Source organism: Pyxicephalus adspersus, chromosome 4 (assembly GCF_032062135.1).
Source record: "Pyxicephalus adspersus chromosome 4, UCB_Pads_2.0, whole genome shotgun sequence".
In the NCBI taxonomy this organism is placed as follows: Eukaryota; Metazoa; Chordata; class Amphibia; order Anura; family Pyxicephalidae; genus Pyxicephalus; species Pyxicephalus adspersus.
In genome coordinates, this window is record NC_092861.1 from 138098282 (window position 1) to 138119808 (window position 21527).

Genomic DNA, 21527 nt, shown 5'->3' on the forward strand with positions numbered 1-21527 from the left:
GAACAGTCCAGGGGAGAAAACAAACAAACTTTGAAACAAGTTTCAGGATGGTGTTTATGGTGATTCAGTCTTGACCCACACATTCTTCTTTTTTTTTCTCCCAGCAGTAAGACATTTTGGTTGAGCGAGGTCTATAAAAGTTCACATAGGTTTAGCCTTTTTGTATAATGTATATTTTTTGTCTTGCAGAACCTGGATAAAGTTTTGGAGTTAACATCCAAGTATGGGGATGATTTTACTTTTGGCATGTATATGAAAGTCATGGGTTTGTGCTGTAACAAGAACGATCCAAAGGAAGCTCTGAAAATCATGGAGGAGGTGTAAGTAATTGATGTATTTGTATACAGTCACATTAGGGCAGGTGAAGTCTAGAACTCTGGAACATGTCCTTTATCTTCCAGCTCATCCGCCATTAGTTTGAAAAAATGGATAATAGACTTAAAGCGGCACTTTCACTTAAAAAAAAAAAAAAAATCACAATCCTAACAAGTTGCATGCTGGCTCAGACTTTTTCTTCTCTCCAACACTCACCATAGTGTCTAGCATTAGCACTTTCTTTCCAGTTTTTTACACTTCACCCAGTCTCATACTGTGCATGCGTGAGACTGGGAATTTTTATTTTTTATTTTACATTATGGGGAAGCTCCTGATGACGCATGCACAGAAGGAGCAGCCCACAGCCTCCTGGGATATGTGACCTATGTATCCCAGGAGGCTGCAGGTTTCCCCTTCAGTCTCAACTTCTGCAGCAGTAAAAGTGGGAGGGCTGCCCCCCTCCCCCCACCAAAAAACACATATTTTTTTATTAAATGTTATATTATACCTTCTTTTACTGGATACAGTTCACCTGAATACAGGGGCTATCCAACCGCGGAAGCTTAAATACACAAAGTATGGGAATTAGCGATAATTGCTGATTATGGGGATGACCCTATCTCTACTACCCCCCACGTTCCTTCCTCTTTGTCTCTGTTCTACTTGTTCCACAAACCCCCCCCTTTTTTCCCCTGTAAGATGAATATTTATATAGTTAAACATTGCTTAGGTTTGTTTGTTTATATACAATATACAAGAATTCTATGATACTGATGCTTGTTTGTTTAATAATCTTAAAAATTGTTAAAAACTCCCTCTCCCTCTCCCTCACCCTCACCCTCTCTCCCTCTCCCCCTCCCTCTCTCTCTCTCTCTCCTCTCTCCTCTCTTCTTCTCTCTCTCCTCTCTCTCTCTCTCCCTTCTCCCCTTCCCTCTTTCTCTCTCTCTCCCTCTTTCTCTCCCCTCCCCCTCTCTCTCTCTCTCTCCTCTCTCCCCTCCCCCTATAACCTCCAGGTTAAATAAATGAAACATAAATGATCGTGTTTTAATAAGTTCCCGCTATGTCTGTAAAGATTTTGTCTGACAACTAATTAAGGTCTAATTGATTAGGTTAATTGGCTTCCACCCATCTAACCCTAGAGTGAATGTGTGTCTGACGCTTGTAAGGCATGCTTTGGAGCATAAATTCTTTTAATTGTAATGTGCTCTAAAGTTAGTGTGTTGGAGCAATATAAAAAATGACCTTCTTTGTATACTCAAGTATAAACCGAGATGCCATTATGAAAACAAATCTTGGTTTATACTTGAATGGATGGTGCTGTGTACTTATATGCTTTTATCTAACAAAATCTTGCAGAATACTAGATAAGCTAAAGGTTCCACATCTCTTAAAAAGTGATGGAACAATTTCTCATCTTATCCAGAAGGCCTAGTGACATCACTTGGTCTATGATGTGGGGCAGAGCTGTGTTTATATCAACTGGACAGACAAATGCATGTACTTGGATCATTTAATGGAGCGCTCATATATGTACTATAGCTATGCACTATATATGTACTTACATATGTACTATGTAGTATATAGTGTCTATAGCTTATAATAATTCTTTTATTGAGTATTATTGTGTGTGTGCGCATGTTTATTTTATTGAAAATATCATATAATCATCATATAATTTCATAGTTTGACATTTTTTTTTCTTTTTTTTTTTTTTCCATTCAGGAAACGAAAAGGTTTTTCTGACGTACCTTCAACAGCCAAGTTCATTCAACTTGTTAAAGTGCTGGCAATAAATGGTCATGTAGAAGGTAAGCTCCATCCCTACAACATTAATTATTTTCATTCTGTAAAAATATCTCTCCACCCTGTGAAATAAAAGGGATTTGTTATTAATGGTATATCATGCCCTGGAAAGTGCCTGAACATTTTGCATATAAATTTGCATGTGAATTCACCCAAAGCCTCATGGACTGTGCAGGCCATTAGTTTTAATGGCTTGGCAGGCTTGTCATTTACATTTGCACAGCTCAGTGCATTTTGCATTTCTGTGGCTTTTTTTTTATATTAGCATTGCTGTTTGGATTGAGTTTGAAGATCATGACTTATGGCACAAATTGCGTATGTGCCCACACTAATGGCTTTGTTTGTGCTTAAGGAGGTTTGATGGCTGAGCGTAAACCTAAAATGTTAACCTTCGTGGAAAGGAACCGGCAAAGCTCCTAAAGTGATAGGGGGATATTTCCCTCCCCCATTCTTTTAGCAATTTACCCATCTCTTGGAAATTTAGTTAAAGGTGTGAAAAAAATTGCAGGATGAAGTGAGTTTGGTTGATGCACTCCATTTTGAAGTTCTAGTACAGCTACTAAGCCTCACTTAGAAGATAATTGTGAACTTTTAAGTGTGTGTAAATTTTCCTGGCATTTATGAACATTTAAAGCATAACGTATGGTCAAAATCAAATTTTGCGATTTTCAGTTTATAGTCCCTTTTGTCAGTTTTGTTATTAGATCCATAATTATTCCACTCCCTTTACCAAGGTGCCAGCACTGTTTGTTTTGCGGTAAAAGCACAAGCAGCATTGTTACCTTGTAGGCAGGTTAGCTCTAGTTAGTTGGTAGGACTTGTTGTTTTACACAGGCTTTAGATGAGTGAAAAACTAATGGCCAACTCCAGCTAAGAAAAGAAACTTTGTATCAACAGACTACATCATATGTGTTACTTTTTTATTTGGCCCATAGATCCATTTTAAAAAAACACAAAATAAGCGTTTATATATTTTTGTAATATTATTTACAAAAAATTTGAAAGGATAAGTGCACTATTCATACAGAAAGAGTTTGCACTTAATTTACATTTGGATTAAATGTATTTCTTGAATCAGTCTGAAGACAATCAGTGGGTTCATAAGGAATAACGACCCACGTTCCCCTTACCCCAGATTCCAGGAATATAAAATTTGAGTAGGGGAACATACAGATGGTAGGAATATGGAGTGGAATCCTGTGTACACCCTGGCAGTAGAATGTGGAGCGGGAGCCTGCGTATGTTTTAGGAGTAGAAATCTGGAGCCAGAGCCTGTGTAAGTACAGGCAAATTACATGGTGGGAAAGCCTGTGTGCATCAACCAGTGGGAAAATAGAACGGGAGTCAGGGTATGACCAGGCCGTGGGAGTATGGAGCGGGAACCTGTGTGTCAAGGCAATGGGAATGTGCAGTGGGAGCCTGGGTATGTTTAGGCCATGGTAATATGGAGCTGGGGCCTGGGTATGTCCAGGCAGTGGGAATGTGAAACGGGAGCCGGTGAATGTCCAGGCCGTGGGAATGTGGAGCAGGAGCCTGTGTCTGTCGAGGCGGTGGGACCCAGAAAAGGTAAGTGTGTATGTTAGATCAGTTTATCATATCAAGCAGGTGCTTATTTGAGCTAAACCATTATAGAGGAAGATTTCAAAGTTTCCATTTCCACACTTTTTTATTTTTTGACACAGTTTAACATCATGGGCGTTAGGGTTCCTTACTTGTCTATATGTTCGAGGTCCTTGATATGGGGTGTAGTGAAGCAAAGATTAGCTTTAATTTACCACCCATGTCCTACATACCTGGTGACACTACAGATTTACAAACAGTCACACTTTAATAATGATTGATCATGCTCCAAGCAGTGCATTTTGGGGAGGCACGAGAGCCATCCCTTGCTCCCATATACTTGGAAGCATCAAGGTTCTTCAAAAGCAGTTGTAAAGGTAAGGTATAAATGTTAGGTTATAATCTCATTCTCTAAGCCTTAGCATATTTGAACTTGAATAAATATTTGACTTTCAAATACTTGTTACTTTTTACATGGCTTGAGTTTTTCTGTTTGGCTTATTACATTTTTTTTTTCAAGTTTATTTTGATTTTTGACCACATGCCAGTTCATCACCCCCCTGATTCTGTTTGTGACTGTATTAATATTTTGAATTAAGTTGCCAGCAGGGTGTCTGCTCAGTTTTCCATAAAGCCGTGGTTTTTGCTTTGCATAAGGTTGAGCTTATTTAAATATGTGAAGATTTGCAGTGAAATTCCAATTTTCAGAGAATCATCGGAGAGCCTCGCGCTCACTCATTGCGCATCTCATCATCTTTGCTGCAATATGGCCTGCAGTGGAAACATTATGTGCTTGGTCAGGCTGCTGGAAGTAAATTTAGCTTTAAGCTTTCCTTTATTGTTTAAAATATGTACCGGAGCAGAGAAATGTGCAGAGCCAATGAGCCAGTGCATTGAATATAAATAAGGCAGAAGTAACATGTTCGCCTTTAGCCCTGTGCAGGACAGGCAGCAGCACATTTTCTACGCCTTATTTGCAGAGCGTAATTATTTTCTCCGCTGTAGCTTTCTTCGCAACTTACTGAAAACAATGTTAAACTACTTTAACCCCGCACTGATAAAATTGCAGTCCAGTTTCTTTCCCCACCATGTTTAAAGTAGATGTAAACTCTAACAGAATGACTTTTATTCAACTAAAGAGCGATATATCATAAACCATTTTTTTTTTTAATTTCACCTTTATCTAGTCCTGCAGCTATTCCCCATGCCGTTTATGCACTTCATGGCATTTCTAATGGATTGTGGATCCTGCCTGTCTTTGTGTTTTAAATGGCCTTTTGGGACTGGGTAATTCAGAAGCACAATTAGGAGACCAGGAAAGAGCATGATCAGGACACCTAAAAAAAAAAGTCAATAGGCCCCATTTCTGAAAAATGAAAGCTGCAGATTCAATACATGACATGCAGCTTAAGGTAAAGTTTTAGATGGTGACAGGTCCACTTGCAGTATTCACACAGTGTGACAATCCACACGCATATGTGGGAGACGGTGACACAGCATTATCACTCCACAACCGTGACAAACGCCAGCTATTATTTTTATGAAAGCCACAGGTTTAAAGATCAAACCACATTAAGAAGGTAAAGCTTTAGCGAATTTACAGTTATCTTAACATTTGTTTTGTAGTGATATACTTTTTCCTTATGATTTTTCTTATGTATTATAGTGTAGTTCTAGTGTGTTATAGCTTTTTATTTTTTGTTTTGTTTTTATTTGCCCAACCTGATGGCCTCAAAGAACCAAATCTATTCAATTTGCCATTTAACAAATATGCTGAAAGCCCTATAGAGGGCTGCCTGTGCTGAACAGCTGAAAATGTTAATTACCCCTCAGTCAATCTGATCCTCTGACTTGATTGCTTCTGAGAGACTGTGTGTAGAGGGAGCACTGGACCTCAATTAGTCGCATGATTTCCTTTCATTCAAAGAAGGAGAGGCAGCTTCTCTATTCATCGGTCTGACTAGTAGGGGTCTCCATATCTCAAAACTGAAGTTGATTATTTGAACAAAGAGAGTGACCCACTTGTTAAAAAGTCCTATTTTTCTTTGTCATTCAAAATTAAAAAAAAAAAATCCAATAATTTCAGATACCTAACAAGTAGGGTTTTTATTGGGAATATTGAAGTGTAATACCATGTGTTGGATCAAAACTAAATCTGAGGACCTATTCAGTTCATCTTTCTGTAGTGACTTTGCATAGGACATAAGGAAACAAACTTTTTCTAGCAAATGCTAAGCTCTCTTTCCTGAGCAATCCCCAGGGTGTGATTGGGATGCCTAGACAATTAGGGTGGAAGGGGGCACTTCTGTCAAATTATTTCAGGTGTTTGGAATATCTAGCCAAAGCATTTTTAGTGAGAACAGACCAGTTCTGTTTTTAAAATCGTCTAATGTACATAATAATTTATTTGATTGCTTCACATATATAAGTGCTTACTGTACACACCTTCAGGTGGTGCTGCAAGCGTAACCCGAAATAGTTTTTCCCCTTTGCTAAAGAAATATAGGTGGTTATCATTCTCCTTTTTTTTTTTCTTTAAATTTACCCAGGGAAAACCCCTGAAGAGATAGGGATGCAGCTATAAAATTGTTAGAAGCAACATTTTGTTGGGAACAAAGACATGGCGACCAAGCAAAAGTTGAAGAAATCTGCTTGTTTGGTTTGCACTCCACCTCCTTCGCATCCCCATTGTAAATTGGTCAAAACATTTTGCCTGTGTGATAATTAAGAAACAACACAACGCAAATCCCCTTTACTTATCCCACACACCAAAATGTTTATTTCTGCTTTCCTAATGAAGCTTAATGAGCCTAATGTTTTAACACGCAGTCTGTTGGAAAGCTTTCATTGGCTCGGCTTGTCTAATTAGTATCGACACAGCAAACAGACCCTATCGGTATCAGGCCATTAGTCTGGCTGTATATACACTGTAAACACATCTTTATTATCTGGCCTCCTGACAAGCCATCTGCTGTAGAAACAATGGTGTGATTTAGCAGATGTTGGCGTTGAGCGATAAAAGCATCCATTTACTGGGATGGCGCAGCTATAGGGCAGACAGTACAGGGTTACGTGGTGCAGAGTGGGCACGCGGTCTCCTATCTGTAATTTGTAGTCACAGTTGCATGGAAATGATAAAACCATGCTATTGTGGATTTATAATTGTAGTCTCGTTTAGAAATGCAAGTAGTAATTAACTTGAAATCGGCATTATACACCAGAATTTACATTCCTGCTGGGCCTGAAATGCTGTTTTAATAACAGTTTGTTTTCACTCCATGAAATTACCTAAGGGCCCTTTTGTGTTGCTTCATTTCAGATGCTATTAACGTTCTAAAGGAGATGCAAGAGAGGGATGTGGTTGTCAACGAATTCTCCGATAAATCGTTCTTTCACATCCTCAACATTTTGGCGATAAAAGGTGACGCGGACAGCATCAGTCGATTGCATGAGCACATCATAATGCTGGGCCTGGCTAGGCCAACGTCCAACTTTTGTTCCCCACTGGTGATGGTACACTTGCATCGGTAAGTAAACAGTCAGCAGTAACGCGTTGCATCCGGTAAAATTTGGATGAAATGTTTAGCACAAATACTTCCACTTCTTACATTGCTAATAAAGTACAGCTAAATAAATAGGTTTTTATGCTCACTTCTACTGCTTACTTTATTAGGAAAACCGTGTTTAATTTTTTTTAGCGTTACCAGTGCCAAAAATAACACTTTCTGGATGTGCCCAAATCTCATTTGAATTCCTTAATGAATACAGTCCTATACTTGCCCCTACATGTGGTTCTTGCTGCACCACTTTGCATTATTTAGCAGATTAGCCTCAAATCAGTGTCTGTAAGAGCACACATACAATGTTGTCTTTTTGAAAAGAAAGACGAGTTTCTTTAATTATTTGTCCAAAAAGAAAAAAAAAACACAGGGAAAGGACAAAAGAGTAGTTACCTGTATTCTATATGACCTCCCTGCATTTTTTGTGTTTTTCTTTTTTTTTTCTTTAAATAGGAGACCCCTCAGTAGTAAATCAACATTTTGGTTTTTCATTCAAGTTATTCTTTAAGTTATGCCACAACCCCCTGAGTACAACCCACCCAGTCTGAAACATCCCAACTCTGTTTGCCCATATCCAGAGCCACACATCTTGCTTTTCAAAAACATTATATCCAGGTCCCTTAATCCTGCATATGCTATCTACAGCCATTGTCACTGCAACAATCAAAAGGAAAGACCTGCACTGTTTCGTTAGAGCTACGTAACTTTTGGAAATAGATGGACTGCAAAAAAAAATTTTGGTACATTTACCTCATATCTTTTGTGTGTTATACTAATCTTGTATATATCAAAATCTGGCCTGTATCTAAACCTTGAGGACTGGAGTCAGACTTTGGAGCTGTCATTTTTATTATTATTATTTTAATGGGTAGTATAAATGTGTTGCATGTAAGCTTCAATTCCCAAGAGTGTATCAATCATCTGTAACCTCAATCCCCCCAAAAAATTGGTTCTTTTTACCACAATTCTTTCTCCTGTTTAAGTTGTCAGATCTTCAGCCTTCTCTTGTACATTAGCATAATTTTTCATCTGTTTGCTTGTCATTGAATTTTTCAAACAAGTAAATAAGTAAAGATTGCTATGCCACAATGTTAAAAGGTAGTTTGGTTCTCTTACACAATTATCGCAATTAGAAATTTAGCACTCGAAGCAGAGAAAAAAAGCAGGAGCTTGCCCTAACAGGACAAGACAGCGATAAGATGGCTTCTCGTCAAGGATCGCTGGGTCGTAATTAAGTTACATTCACGGCTATTGGTTTTTGAAGGATGATTGGTAAATGACTGGCTTGATGTGCTTTGTACGGACACCGTTCGATAGGGCTTCCTATTTTCTTCTCTGTGTGTTTTTTTTCCTCCCCTCTCCCTTTCTCTGTCAGAAAATCCTGTAGTGTCTGATAATGTAAATGTGGCATTTTTATGCTGAACAAAAGAGCAAGGAAATGAGCTATCCTGTCTAATCACTCAGTTGTTTAACACAGACTTCCAGTGTAGACTTAATTGGCTGGAAAGCACTTGACATGTGAAGTTAGCACTGTTCGAAATGCATGTTTGAGTAAATTTTAAAATAAGTGACAGCTAAATTGTACCTAGGGAAATTACAAAGCCTTCAACACAGTTAATTTTTTTTCCCTCTTCCTTTTGGCAATGATTAATTGTAATTGCAATACCAGTCTCCTTGAAGACTCCCCTTTTATTTTGGCTGAGCAAGGTAGGAGCAGCAAAGGATTTTGCAGAAGGATTGCCCAGTATGCAAGACACCTTCTTCCTCCATTTAAAAAATGGGCAAAATGCGGTTTTGTTTCTTTTTCCCCCATGTGTAGCCATTTCCAGCTACCAAACCCTTTTGCTAGTTTTGTTGGCCAGACCATGCAGCTTGGGTGAAGTTGGTTCAGTGGTCCTTGAAAGCTATTTTAAAACAAAGCAGTGTGGTGTCAATGGATCATAAATGATTCTTAGAATACATGACTAATGCCTTGCACAGACCTGTTTGAGTGCAAAAAAAAAAAAAATTTGTTGTAAACATTACTCTAGCTTAAATGAGCTCTGCAAGGGTCCCATTCAGTGGTAATACCTGCATTACCATGCATTGTGGTACAGTGCATCTCAACACAACTTCTAACAAACACACACACACACACACACACACACTGCACGGTGACACACTGCACGGTGACACACTGCACGGTGACACACTGCACGGTGACACACTGCACGGTTTTAACCCAGCCCTTTCCATTGGCCTTTGAAACATTTCATTGCATAAGTGGCTTCTAGGTAAGATGCAAACCTAATGGACTGGCTCAAATTTTGAAACTCTTGAGGCGCTGGCCAAAGACTAATGGTGTGTGTCGAACAGTTTACTATGAAGTAGAGGAGATATTACTGAGAGCATATTTCAGTACAATGTTTATTATTTATCTTATACTCTCCCCTTCTCCAGCACCGTTTGTAGATAATCTTCCCCACTCATATCCCTTTAGATTTGAATAATGTTTTATTTAGCCCGTTCTCTGTGAGCCCAGGATGTCATGGTCACTCTGGGGTGTGGGTGTGTGACCATATTATCCCAGGCTCATGGTATAAAACTGCAAAGGGTGCTGCAGATGTATTATCTATTTAGGTAAGACGGGTCTTTTTTTTATTTCTTCCAGCTAAAGACCTGCTTTGATTTATATTTACAAATCTGAACTCTTCCAGCATAAAACCAGGACAGACTTTTACCCCTTTACTGCTCTGCAAACCAAACTAGTGACATTTAAAAAAAATGTCTGATTAGCATTGTGAAGGTTTCTGTTCTGACAATATGGAAATACCCCACTTTGAAAATTAACTTTGGGTGCTAGAATGTTGTTGGAAGTTGAAAAGGGTTAACCAGGGAGGTGCCTAAATTGGACTTTTCACTCTATGACCACATCCACTTAGAAATTAAGCTGGAAGGATTTGCCCTAACATTATTTTACCATCCTCCCTTCTAATTCCTGTTCTCTCATTCTCTAGTGGTTTTAGGTTTTGAAAGCTTTTCAATCAGCAAAGCCCTTAGGTAAATTGCCACTTAGCTAAAGCTTTGAGTGTAATGTCTTAACTCTTTCACAGTATTATCAATCAATATTGGTTTTTTTTTGTCTGTTTGCTTATTAACATCCTAATTTCCTCTTCTGTAACTCTTGAAAACACTCAAAGAAATTTTATTTGTTTCTATGTGTGTCCACGCCTCCTCATTTCTTATAGCAAGCTTAAATGTTTAAAATGGTAATCCACCATGGGTGATTTTTCTGCCTAAAGCATCTTTTCACCAGAAAAGAAAGTCATTCTGTAAAAGAGGATTCATAATGCTTGTCAACAGATCTTATATTTGCTTTGTTGTAGAGCTGCACTAGCATAGAAGTCAAAAAATGACAATACACTAGTCAATGGGTGCACGACCAGGTCAGCAATCCATTTTTTTTTTTTTACGATGCCAGTCGTTTTCCTTGCATAACCGCTGTACCCTCTTTACCCAGCCCAAGCACTGCAAATTCTTTCCACCACTACAACAGAACAATTGTAAATAGCACTTTCTAATAATCACCAGTTGGTGAGCGTGCTTGCTGTTGTTTACTATAATAGTTGGATTTGACGGCGCTGAGCTGCAATAGAAAATGGCAGGGAGTGCCAGAGCAGCTGTGAAGCTTTAGGAAATGGCATGTGTTTTGGAGTTCATTTGGTACCGGCAGCCCCAGCAAATGCCTGAATACCCATCATATCCAGTCAATCCTGCACAGAGCTGCAAGATTGCAGACAGACAGGTAAGCATGTTTTATTGTGGAAGCGTCATTACCTGTCCTTTCTGCGATAAACAAACGTGCCATACTGATTTTTCCTTGTGGATCTAAAGTTTCACTTTAACCAAAATAGCAGTTGTTTGCTCTATCTCCAAAGATTAATTGAGGTGAGTAGGACTGTAAAACCAAAGCAAGGCAGTTGTCCCTTTTAGGTCATTGCCTCAATTCTCTCTATAGGTGATGTTTCTAGTCTTCAGGTGTGGTACCCTCTTGGAATCTAAGCTTATGTATATCCGTGTCTCCAGCTTGGTCCTTTGACACTTCTCATCCAGCTCAGTTAGGTTTAGCTAAATGCCCTATAGGGCCCAACAGTAAGGGTTTAGTAGTTGAATCAACACCTTCATCTGCAAATTTTAACTAATATTTAGCCCCAGTGCTTTGACATCACAGCCCCTGTCAGTTTTTGACTTTCTGCTGAGCAAAAATATATTTGAGTACTCAGTCAATTGCATTTATTCCTGTGCTTATAGAGACCATTTCAGCTCTTAATGACACAATTCTCACTACTTTGAAACTCATTCACCCTATGGTCTCGGGGGTGGTACAATAAACGACAGAAAAGAAAAAGGGAAAGGAAAGAAGGGAAGGTAGGGTGGAATTAGAGAGTCACTAGACTTTTCATCACTGAAAAAAAAATTTTTTTTTTAAATAAGTTACATTAAATGTTGGCATCTTGGCAAGTACTGTGTCTTACTAGCATCAAACATTCATCAGAGTGTTTATATTGAAACCAATAGAACTAAGTTTGGGTAAATTTCACTATTTAAATCTTTGCCATGTGACGCTACTAATTCCTCCATTTCCGTCTTTGTGTCTGAGCTTGTATATGATATCTGCTACCCGTCACTAACATAAGGAACGCTCCAAAATATGTGAGGTTGTGTACCTGCTTCTTTTTGACATCTCCAACAAGTTCCATCAGTATGCGGATATAGTCATGCAATCACTATGAGCAATTTATACATTAGTATAAGGGGTTTGTAGTTTGTTTCTTAGTATTTACTTATTGAAGCTTTGTGACAGAACTCATTTTACACTTAAAACTGTCGGGGGTGAAAAGTCAATGTGGAGATCTCGGTTCAGTGTTAAAGGGTCGAGTTGAATGGAGTAACCCGGATAAAAGGTGTTGAAAAGTGCAAGAGATTGTGCCTCTGCACAGGGTCTGTGGAGTGGTAGATAGCCTCTAATAAAGACAATTGATGTTAGAATTGTAGGGAAGAAATAAGGATCGAAGAAAATGGTTTCATTGTAAAGTACATCAGAAACCAAGGTGAGGCAGGAAGTGCTCGAACTGCATTAGGAGTCCATCCCAAGTCCTTTTGGATTCTAAATGTATGTTCAGTGATTTCCTTTAGGAAAGTTTATTGTCTTTTGTCACTGCTTCTTTGAATAAGATATTCTCCAATGCCACATGGTCCCTCCTTTTAGTGGTTATAATGGTTAGTGGCTCCTAATGTTGCTTGCTGAAAGTGTGTGTGTGTGGGGGGAATTATCCTGGGTTGGCTTACGTTTTTTTTTTTTATTGTTGCCAAAAATCCTACAGTAGGCAGCAACAAAACAGCCTTTAATGGATGCCAAGAAAAGGATATTTCCAATTTTATTTTTTTGTTTGTGTCCCTTTGAGTCTTCTCTAGTAGTTGGTGATCTCAAATACTGCTAAGAGGTTCAGCAACATTGATATTACAACATAATTTCTTCTTTTTGTTGTATTCTTTTGTACTGTGGGGCCAGGACTACATAGTTACACACTTCCAGTGAATGTGTCCATGATGCCGAAAGATGAATTAAATGTCACTGGGCATCATTTAACCTATAATAATAGCAGTAGCCATATGGAGAAGTGTCCTTTTTTTCTAGAGCTCCATTAACTTTTATTTTAGGTTCAAAGTGATGTTGTCCACAGTGAGAAATGCATTTCTCATACAAGCACCAATTTTTTTAACAGTTAAAATATCCAACCCTAATTTTCTAATTTTTTTTTTTTTAAGACATGTTTTACTTTTTTTCTTCTTTTTTCTTTTTTTCTTTTTGTTAAACCTGACTTTTGATTTTTTTTTTCTTGATTTTAAATATACTGTATTCAGGTTTACAGTGGAAATACTAATGCACTTTTGTCTTTACGTTTAAGAGCCTTTTATTTCATTTTATCCTATTGTCTCTTCCATCAGCGTACGTTCTCTGAGCAATATCTTTTCACATCGTGCTTTCTGTGACGGAAGTCAATTAGCTTGTCCATTTGACTGGCACTATAATCGTTCATTAATTAATCGTTTTGACCTAAAACAGTTCTGTTCATGCTGTGGGGATTGGGTATAGTCAGGCCATACTATAGCATAATTGTTTTGCCATCATCATCTTGAAAAGTGGCATTTGTTGCCGAGTGTGAAATTACAGGCAAGTCTGTCTTTTTGTGCCGTTATAGATCTTTCTTTCGAACGCCATCCATCTCACCTTTCAAGAGGCTTTCGTATTTTCTATCTGTCAGCTAGAGGCTGCTGCAGATGAGGTAGATAGACAGATAATAAAAGCAGCAGCGATAATACAATATCAGCTAAATGTATTCAATAAGAGCTGCTGATCCCTTTTATAAAGAGGCTTGCAAAAGATAAATAGATTGAAAATTATTCTTAAGATGTGTTTTGGCTACATGATTTACCTATCTATTGCTTTATTTTTTTTTATTTTTATCTAGGTGTATCTCCAATGATCTCCACCACTATACTAAAATGCCCTTTTTCTAAGGTTTTGGAAGTACCAGATGATGGTCTATTTTATTATGGCAGCCAGCTTTTCTTGATAGTAAGAAAAGCTCCTGCTGTCTTGCTAATTTATGGGAATAATAAATTCTCTAGTATTTAGATTGGGGGGTATAGAGTATGTATTTGTTTCACTCTATTTTTCTATCTGTATTTGTCTATCCTACTACAACATGAACAGAGCATATGTCACCAGTGCAGTCATTTGCAATATGCTATACTTGCACCTTAAAAAGTGAAACATTTTACTTTTTAGTCAGGGACAGAATGGACAACTGGTTTGCAGTAGGAGTAAAGGAGGCAATCGGCGGTAAACTGAATTAGTCATCAACAAACAGGAGTGGCATCTGCCACCAATATAAAGTGCTGTATTACATTCTCTACCAAGGAATTTCTATATGATTCAAACCTGAAAACATGTAACACTAACAGTAATAGCTGTTCCAGACTTTAGCGGACGTTTATAGGGATTAGCATAAGTAAATAGAACAGGTTTCAGACACTTATTAGAAAAGCTGTTGAAAAAGAAACCAAATGTCAACGAGTCCATGACTAACCACTACTAGATATTCTATACTGGCAGGGCTAGTTTGTTCTTGAATTTGACCATGTATCAAACTCTGTGGAGCCTGCAGGATTCTGTACTTACTTAAGCCTGCTTTAGTACTCCTCAAACCATCAGTCCTGATGCTGTTATCAAAGTGCCCAAATTGGTGGATGTCCATCTGAAGTAGTGGGCATTTGTAAGCTAGCTGCAATTAGGGACACTTTTTAACACAAAGTGTAAGTAAAAGGTCACATCCTTATTTTCAGAGGTCATGGAAAATTGAAATGCAAAAAATCCTTTTTAATATTTTCTTTAATGCTATAATGACTTTTCAAAGTAACAAAAACTATCATTGAGGCCTTTAATCAAATGTCTAGTGTGGTAAAATTTAGACGAATACTTCATTTTTCTTTTAACTGGAAAAAGTAGAAAGAGGAATCTGTTTGCAAAAGATGAATAGTCCCTCAAAATAAGGGACAGTTGAGAGCTTTGCGTATTCTTATCGGTTTCCCATTTATTTAGGACAAAATGGCTGCTTAGCCACTGACCAATTTATACTTTCTCTCCAACATTGTTCCCCCATCACCCAAATTGCTTGGAGCGAACTGTGAGGTCACCCCCTTTGTTATATTATAGTGCTCAGCCCTTGCAATGGTCCACCAGCTTACACCATGGGGAAAAAGTGGTAGCACTGATCATTTTTTGGTAGCAGCCACAAAACTTAGATGCATGAAAGTGGTAGTTAGGGGGGCACCAAATGCTTTCATTCTGTCCTGAATGGATAAGGTGACTTATGTTCTTTTAATACATTGTAAAGATGTTCCAAGGCAATATTGAAATGTAGGTGGTATGGTGGTGGTAATATATATCATCACTCATCTTATTCATTGTCCAATAATTACCCTCATCTGCTAAAAAGGTTAATCCCCATTCTAGAGTTATAATACTGTTGATGTTTTGTGAGCCTGTATGTAAACTGACAGTGCCTTCCGCCCGTTGTGTCATGACCATCGTCTGAGTCATTGCAAGCTCTCTTACCCAGTTAGCATCACCTCACAGCCTTGAAGTTAACCTGTAATTTAGTCTTCACCCCAAATGACAAAAATTCAAATGTCTCAGTGGGATGCTGGGAGACGAACTGCAAACAGGGCTTACTAAGAGGGAAATAGCACAAGAACCTGTCATGTAGGCCGTATTTTTACCCCTTTGTCAGTATTATTGCAATCAAATTAATGTTTTATCGGCATGTGTATTTTTCTTTTTAGCACACCCTTAAATCTTTCTGGGGATAAAATAGTAATTCAGTTGCATGGCAACGAACAGTCACTGCAGTGGGCAAATGAAGGGAAAATGTAGAGATTAACAGTAGGGTATGAAAAACGTTTAATTTAAACGTGAGTAAATGTGACGGGATTGAATTTTTCATTTGGTACAAAGTGACTGCCATTCTTCCTTTCACGTATATCATGTTATGTTTGGGTTTTTTTTTTCTCCTTGTTTCTTGAGGTACTTCGAGGTTGATTTTTTTTTTTTACACTTTTTTATTATAAATGTAATGTTTTAAGGTGTGGTAGAAAAGTTATCTATTTTGTAAATGTTATTCATCTCCTATCGTGTTGGCTTTTGCTTGTGCAGGCTAATAAAGTGATCCCGTCAGACAATAGGAAAGATCAGGAGCTTTGGTGCATGATAGCCTTATATAATATTCTGTCTGGCAGCCCACTTTGGCGGCACTTAGTGTGTCAAATCAACAGAAGTATGGTTCACTAATTATCTTCTATATACTAAATTAGGACCTGTAGCACACTTTGGAGACCTATTGAAGTTGGAAAATCCATTGAGCTACTTGTGTTTTGTATAAAACTTCTGTTTTCTCTATTCCTGTAGGAAGAATCCCGTTGCTGCTTTAGATGCCATGGTGCACTGTCACGAGAAATACAAGTGCTGTCCAATGGAGTATTACCTTCTGTTGATGTTGGTAGAGATGGGAGAAACAGATCTTCTAAAGAAAGGTATGTGCACAATGTATTACATACAGACAGGTTGCAGACAGGTAATTTCAAGCTGAATATGAAATATCCCCTCAGTTCATTTTGCTTGCTTTGATCCAAGTATATCTAAAAAAAACACCAGCACACTTCAGAATAGCTTTGCAAATTGATGAGTAAATACAAACAGTTTTGTAAACCAGAAATCCAGTTATCAATTAATAAATAATATTATATATAATGTTATAAATTTATTTTGTTGGATACAGCCTACTTCATTTTAGAAAATATACGCAGTAGGGCATTGGATAAACAGATACTGAAGTTGGTAACCGTCCAAGGATTATGATTCACCATTCTTACTTGTTCCTATTGTTAATATCAGTGGGAGAAAAAATACACAACTTCACCTCAGAGAGGTTGTTTTATTTCTTTTATCATTCGGCTTTTTAGAATGGTTAGGAATAACCAACCACTAACATTGTGAAGAGCGTAATTCTGATTGTACTGCTTCATTGTTTGTTGGTGGGAGAATTTGTGCTCCAAGGGCTAGGTGAAGACTAGCAAAGGGTCGCTTAGAAGGTCTGAAATCAGAATATATCGGCAAATATATTTGTGTGTGCAACTTGCCATTACCTTCAAAATTGCATTGTTATCTTAAGGATTTCGTCTTGAGCAGATCCAGTTTTGTAAACAAACATGGACTATGCATTGACATCTAAAAAAGTATGTCTGCTCAAAATCTTTTTTTCAGTATGTGCAGTACCATGCCTCACTGTAGGCAGTTTTCATGAGCAATCTATTTTATTCTAAGTTTCTTCCCTGGACATCAAGTGAGTTAACAGCTAGACTGACAACATTAAGCCACTGGCTTTTCATTAGCAATGCTAATGTGATGTGTACTCCTTCACTTGGCCATACTGCATGTTGAGTCCATCAGATAGGATGCCAAACAGCCAGCTGAAGAGGATTGCATAGCACACTGGCAACATGAATGTCAGGCAGTGTCTTAGCATTATTGTTACTATTAATAAACAGTATTTATAAAGTGCCAACATATTACGCAGCGCTGTACATAAAATAGGGGTTGGAAATGACAGACAGATACAGACAGTGACACAGGAGGAGAGGTCTCTGCCCAAAGGAGCTTACAAATAGGAGGTGGGGGAAGTATCACACAATGTCAAATTTTGCTGAGCTGCACATGCTCAGCATTGGTTGCCAGGTAAACCTTACAATCCTGGCTTCCTTTGCATGTGCAGGGAATGAACTCGTGTACTCGTCCTAGCACAGCCAATCAAGATGGCTGAAAATAGTCTTATGTAGTAAAGAAGATGGAGCTGTCCTTCAATGGAATGGAGATAGGTAAGCAATAGCTACAATAAACCTGTGGACAGTTGGGTTTGATGTCAACCATACTGAAAAATTAGATTTTAGGTTTAAAAACTCTTTTTAGAGAAGGCCCCTTCTAAGCGCAAGTGATTAGCATTTCCAATTCCAAAGAGCCAGAGTGTAATTCTGATTGTATGGCCTAACAAGCCTAATTCCTGTCATCTCATAGCTTCTCAGTTATATCTAATCTACTAGGTTCAGATCCCCCTTTTTTTCCTCTAAAGAAAGTGTTTATACATGAAGTCTAAGATAAAAAGCTTTCTTTTTCTCTGTATTTGAAGCTCTTAAAAAATTTAGCAAACCTTTAATTACAAGCCTTCCCATAGTGCAGCCTTTTTATTGTAGAAGTCCGCAGTTTCAGCCGACATTTCAACAAAGGCTAATGAATGACAGGTATTTATGCTCACAATATTATCCTGATGCCCTCCCATGTTTTCCCGAATAATGAATTAAACCATCAGCGGCCATACTTCATTCTAACTCGAGACCCTATTGAGGAACGTTCTCTGCAGCTTTTGTGTATAATAGCCATACATTTTGTAATTGATCTGTAAGTGAGAATCACCTTTTCATTCAAAGCAGGCACTGCTGTGGGCACTGCGATTTTCTCATTTTTCCTTAGGGCTGTATGAATAGCTGCTTTCTATTTTCAGACTTTTTTTTTTTTTTTTTATCAGAAGAAAAAGTGAGCGTTTTTTTCTTTTTTCCTAGGTCATTATTTTTCATTTTAACTAAGCATTATCTTGAAATCCTGCAGCCTTCGCTACACACATATAATGGGTGTCTAGCAGTGAAAAGGCATTTAAAAAAAAAAAGGGGGAAAAGAGAAGACCATGCAGGGGCATTGTAGAGGATGGACAAGATGAGTTTTAAAGTAAATTTGGAATATGGAGATGGCCGAAATTCACCTTGTTGCTTTTGACGTCAATATTGTTTTGCCAGATTTGGCATGAAACACATTTTCAGATCAGGAATGCTAGAGAAGGAAAAACTAGCAGCTTTGTGCTTACTTGCCCTTGATGTAGGACTGATCGGAAGAGGTTTCATATGACAGTCGGGTATCTATCATTTTACAAAATGAGAAGTCTGCAATTGCATTTGCTATTGGTGTTGGTAGTGTGATAATCCTTTCAGATTTTTAAAGTTTAAATCTATAATCTTAAGGTTTGTCCCCCTTTTAGGGAGATTTTCTTTTTGTAATGGACCTTAACATTTAAAGGATAAAATCACCCAAACATGAATAAATGGTACACTTGGTTCCATGACCATCGCCTGATGTTTTGTTGAGTCCACAGTAAAAGAAATAATAATCAATATTTAACCTGGGAGTTCCCGGTGAGGACAGTACATGCAGCCATTATGTCGGGGGCGTGGCGGGAATTTAAAATCTTTTTGTGTTGCATTCAATACAAAATAACTGTTTTGAATGCAAAACAGTGGATTTATAAAAGGTCTAAAAGCAGTAAATTGTCTCATGAAAATTTATTTTACAGTATAAATATAGTATGAGTATAATATTTATTTTTATCATTTTTTTTAAATTATTTAATGTAATATTTTGACATGATTTTGTTTCAAACTTTATTATACTCATACTATATTATACTGTAAAATGTTTTTCATGAAAATTTAATGTACTGCTTTTAGACATTTAAATCAGGACAGAAATGAACTGCCCAGGAGCTTAATAAACAGGTGGCAACAAAAATGGCTACAGTTTTACCCCTCCCATATGCCATCCAACAACAAAAATAAAAAGAAAGTTTTGGCTTTGAATACATTGTGTTGATAAGGTATCTTTAGGAGAATAATCTGCTGCTTTTGCCTTCGGCCTTTGTACTTTACTTCTCTTCCATATAGAAACAATCGACAGGCAGGGTTTTGTGTCAAGAAATTATTTAGTAAAATTTAAGCAATAAAGGCTAGTTTTGTAGAGACTAACTGTGCATTATTGTACAATAATCACAGTAGTTGGTGACAACATCCATGTTTAGTTAATAAGTATTACAGCAGAGATCAATATAAATAGATATGGTTTTTGGCACATATGGTTTTTGAAGCATAGGGGGGAATGTTGTTCCTAGCCTTGTGGGTGCAAAGAATCCCTCCAATATGGAGGGAAAAATTTCAGGGTTGCCTCACAATGGGAGGACCTGTAGTAAGTGGGTATAATCATCAGTAACTATATACAAGTATATCAGAAATCAGAAATTCTAAAAGGAATATTCTATGTATTAGATAATAGCATTTGTCCTACCCTTTTTAAATGTTCTTGTGTACAAAGGTAGTGGGGACCGCAGTCATGGACTTCACATGTAAGATGAAAAAAATCCAAATGACGGAAGATTCCAGAAGCCGCCTCTTTAAGGGCTACAGAGGACCGCAAGCTGCCTCTTGGACAGCGTTAGTCCTGAATCCTATAGGCATATGTGGTGAACTTTATTGCCTGTTCGTTTGGCGGATACCTTCAATTTTTAAACACACACACAGGCCATTGTTTAAAACACAGTGGTTTCGGTAGCCTTAAGTCATTCAGATTGGGTTCAATCTTTAAAGGATCCAAGTACCTGGTGGCATACAATTTCTTGTTCTCCACTTCTGCATGTAAAGACCTGTAAACATGTTGCACATTTGGTTAAGCCTCATTTTTCCTGGGGTTTGAGCCATATGATTTTGTTGAAAGGCTGTTGACACTGCATATGAAACCTAAAGCCTTTTATAGACTTAAGAAAATGCATCAGTTGTTCCTGCATTGTCATTCATCAATCTGCCAGGGCGTTGGGCAACCACTATGTATATGCAAAATATGTCTGACCATTTGACTTAGGCGGCATTAATCTAGCATATAAACATAACTTAAGTCAGGGTGATAATAGCAGAAGAAGACAGATGACCTTGCCTTCCATAAACCAGAATGGAGATACTTATTATGGATGACTTTGTTCTTTAAACAAACTGCATTTTTCATCTTTGAAAACATTTCTTAAAATCCCAACTTTTTGCCTCCCAACAGCTGTGGATTACATAAGTTACGCAATGGGAGAAAGGGTAATGCTCCACGACCTTCTATTTGTCTTCATCGAAACAGGAAAGTACGCGGAGGCCCTCAAGATTGCAGAGGTGAGGCGGTTAACTATAGTTCTTTAATCACAATGTCATTTGTGCGAGATGTTAATTGGAACACACTTAATATTTTAACCTCTAATTACACTTCCTCTGATTTATATTAATAGAATATATTTATAATAATGGGAATGAGAGAGGGAAAAAAAGATACATTTAGTTCTCCTGCTAAATATGTACAGTTTTATCACCGTAATTATAGATCAGGAGACACAGTTTCATCTGTGCGTAGGATCTGTCTCTTACATGTGCAGAATGCGGTCAGGAATTAAAACAAAAGTGATATTTGCATAATGAATCGGCAGTCGCGGAACAATTAAATTAAAGCACCATTCCTGGGTGTAAAGTTGCTTAATCCTCCTTGCTTCGGAATTCTTTGTACTTAAAAGCTCTGGAATTTAATTTGTGACTGTCCTTGCTAAGATTTATTTGTAATGCTTGTCTTCGAGTTAATCAGCCAAACAAGTGCTGTCTGCTAGTGTTTGGCATTTTCATTTAACATTTTTTTCCCCTCCCCTCCCTGTTCTCTGCCCCCTCCCGCTGTAGTAAGCAGCTTAGAGGAAGGGGTAGGTGACAAACTTGGTCTGTTCAGGCTTAGTATATTTCATCTACAGTTGATTGAAATTTTACCTTCTGAAACTGATAAGTCAAAACAGAATGTGT

At 37.8% G+C, this 21527-nt stretch overlaps 1 protein-coding gene across 1 annotated transcript in view; it reads left to right on the forward strand.

Annotated features, from left to right (window-relative positions):
• The window catches only part of LRPPRC (leucine rich pentatricopeptide repeat containing), an 85831-nt gene that overhangs the window by 34757 nt on the left and 29547 nt on the right, over nt 1-21527 (forward strand). Inside the window, exons 18-22 of the mRNA XM_072410289.1 lie at nt 190-320; nt 2038-2123; nt 6998-7205; nt 16249-16373; nt 20755-20861. Of these exons, the coding sequence (XP_072266390.1) occupies nt 190-320; nt 2038-2123; nt 6998-7205; nt 16249-16373; nt 20755-20861 (657 nt within the window). The remainder of the gene's footprint in view (nt 1-189; nt 321-2037; nt 2124-6997; nt 7206-16248; nt 16374-20754; nt 20862-21527) is intronic.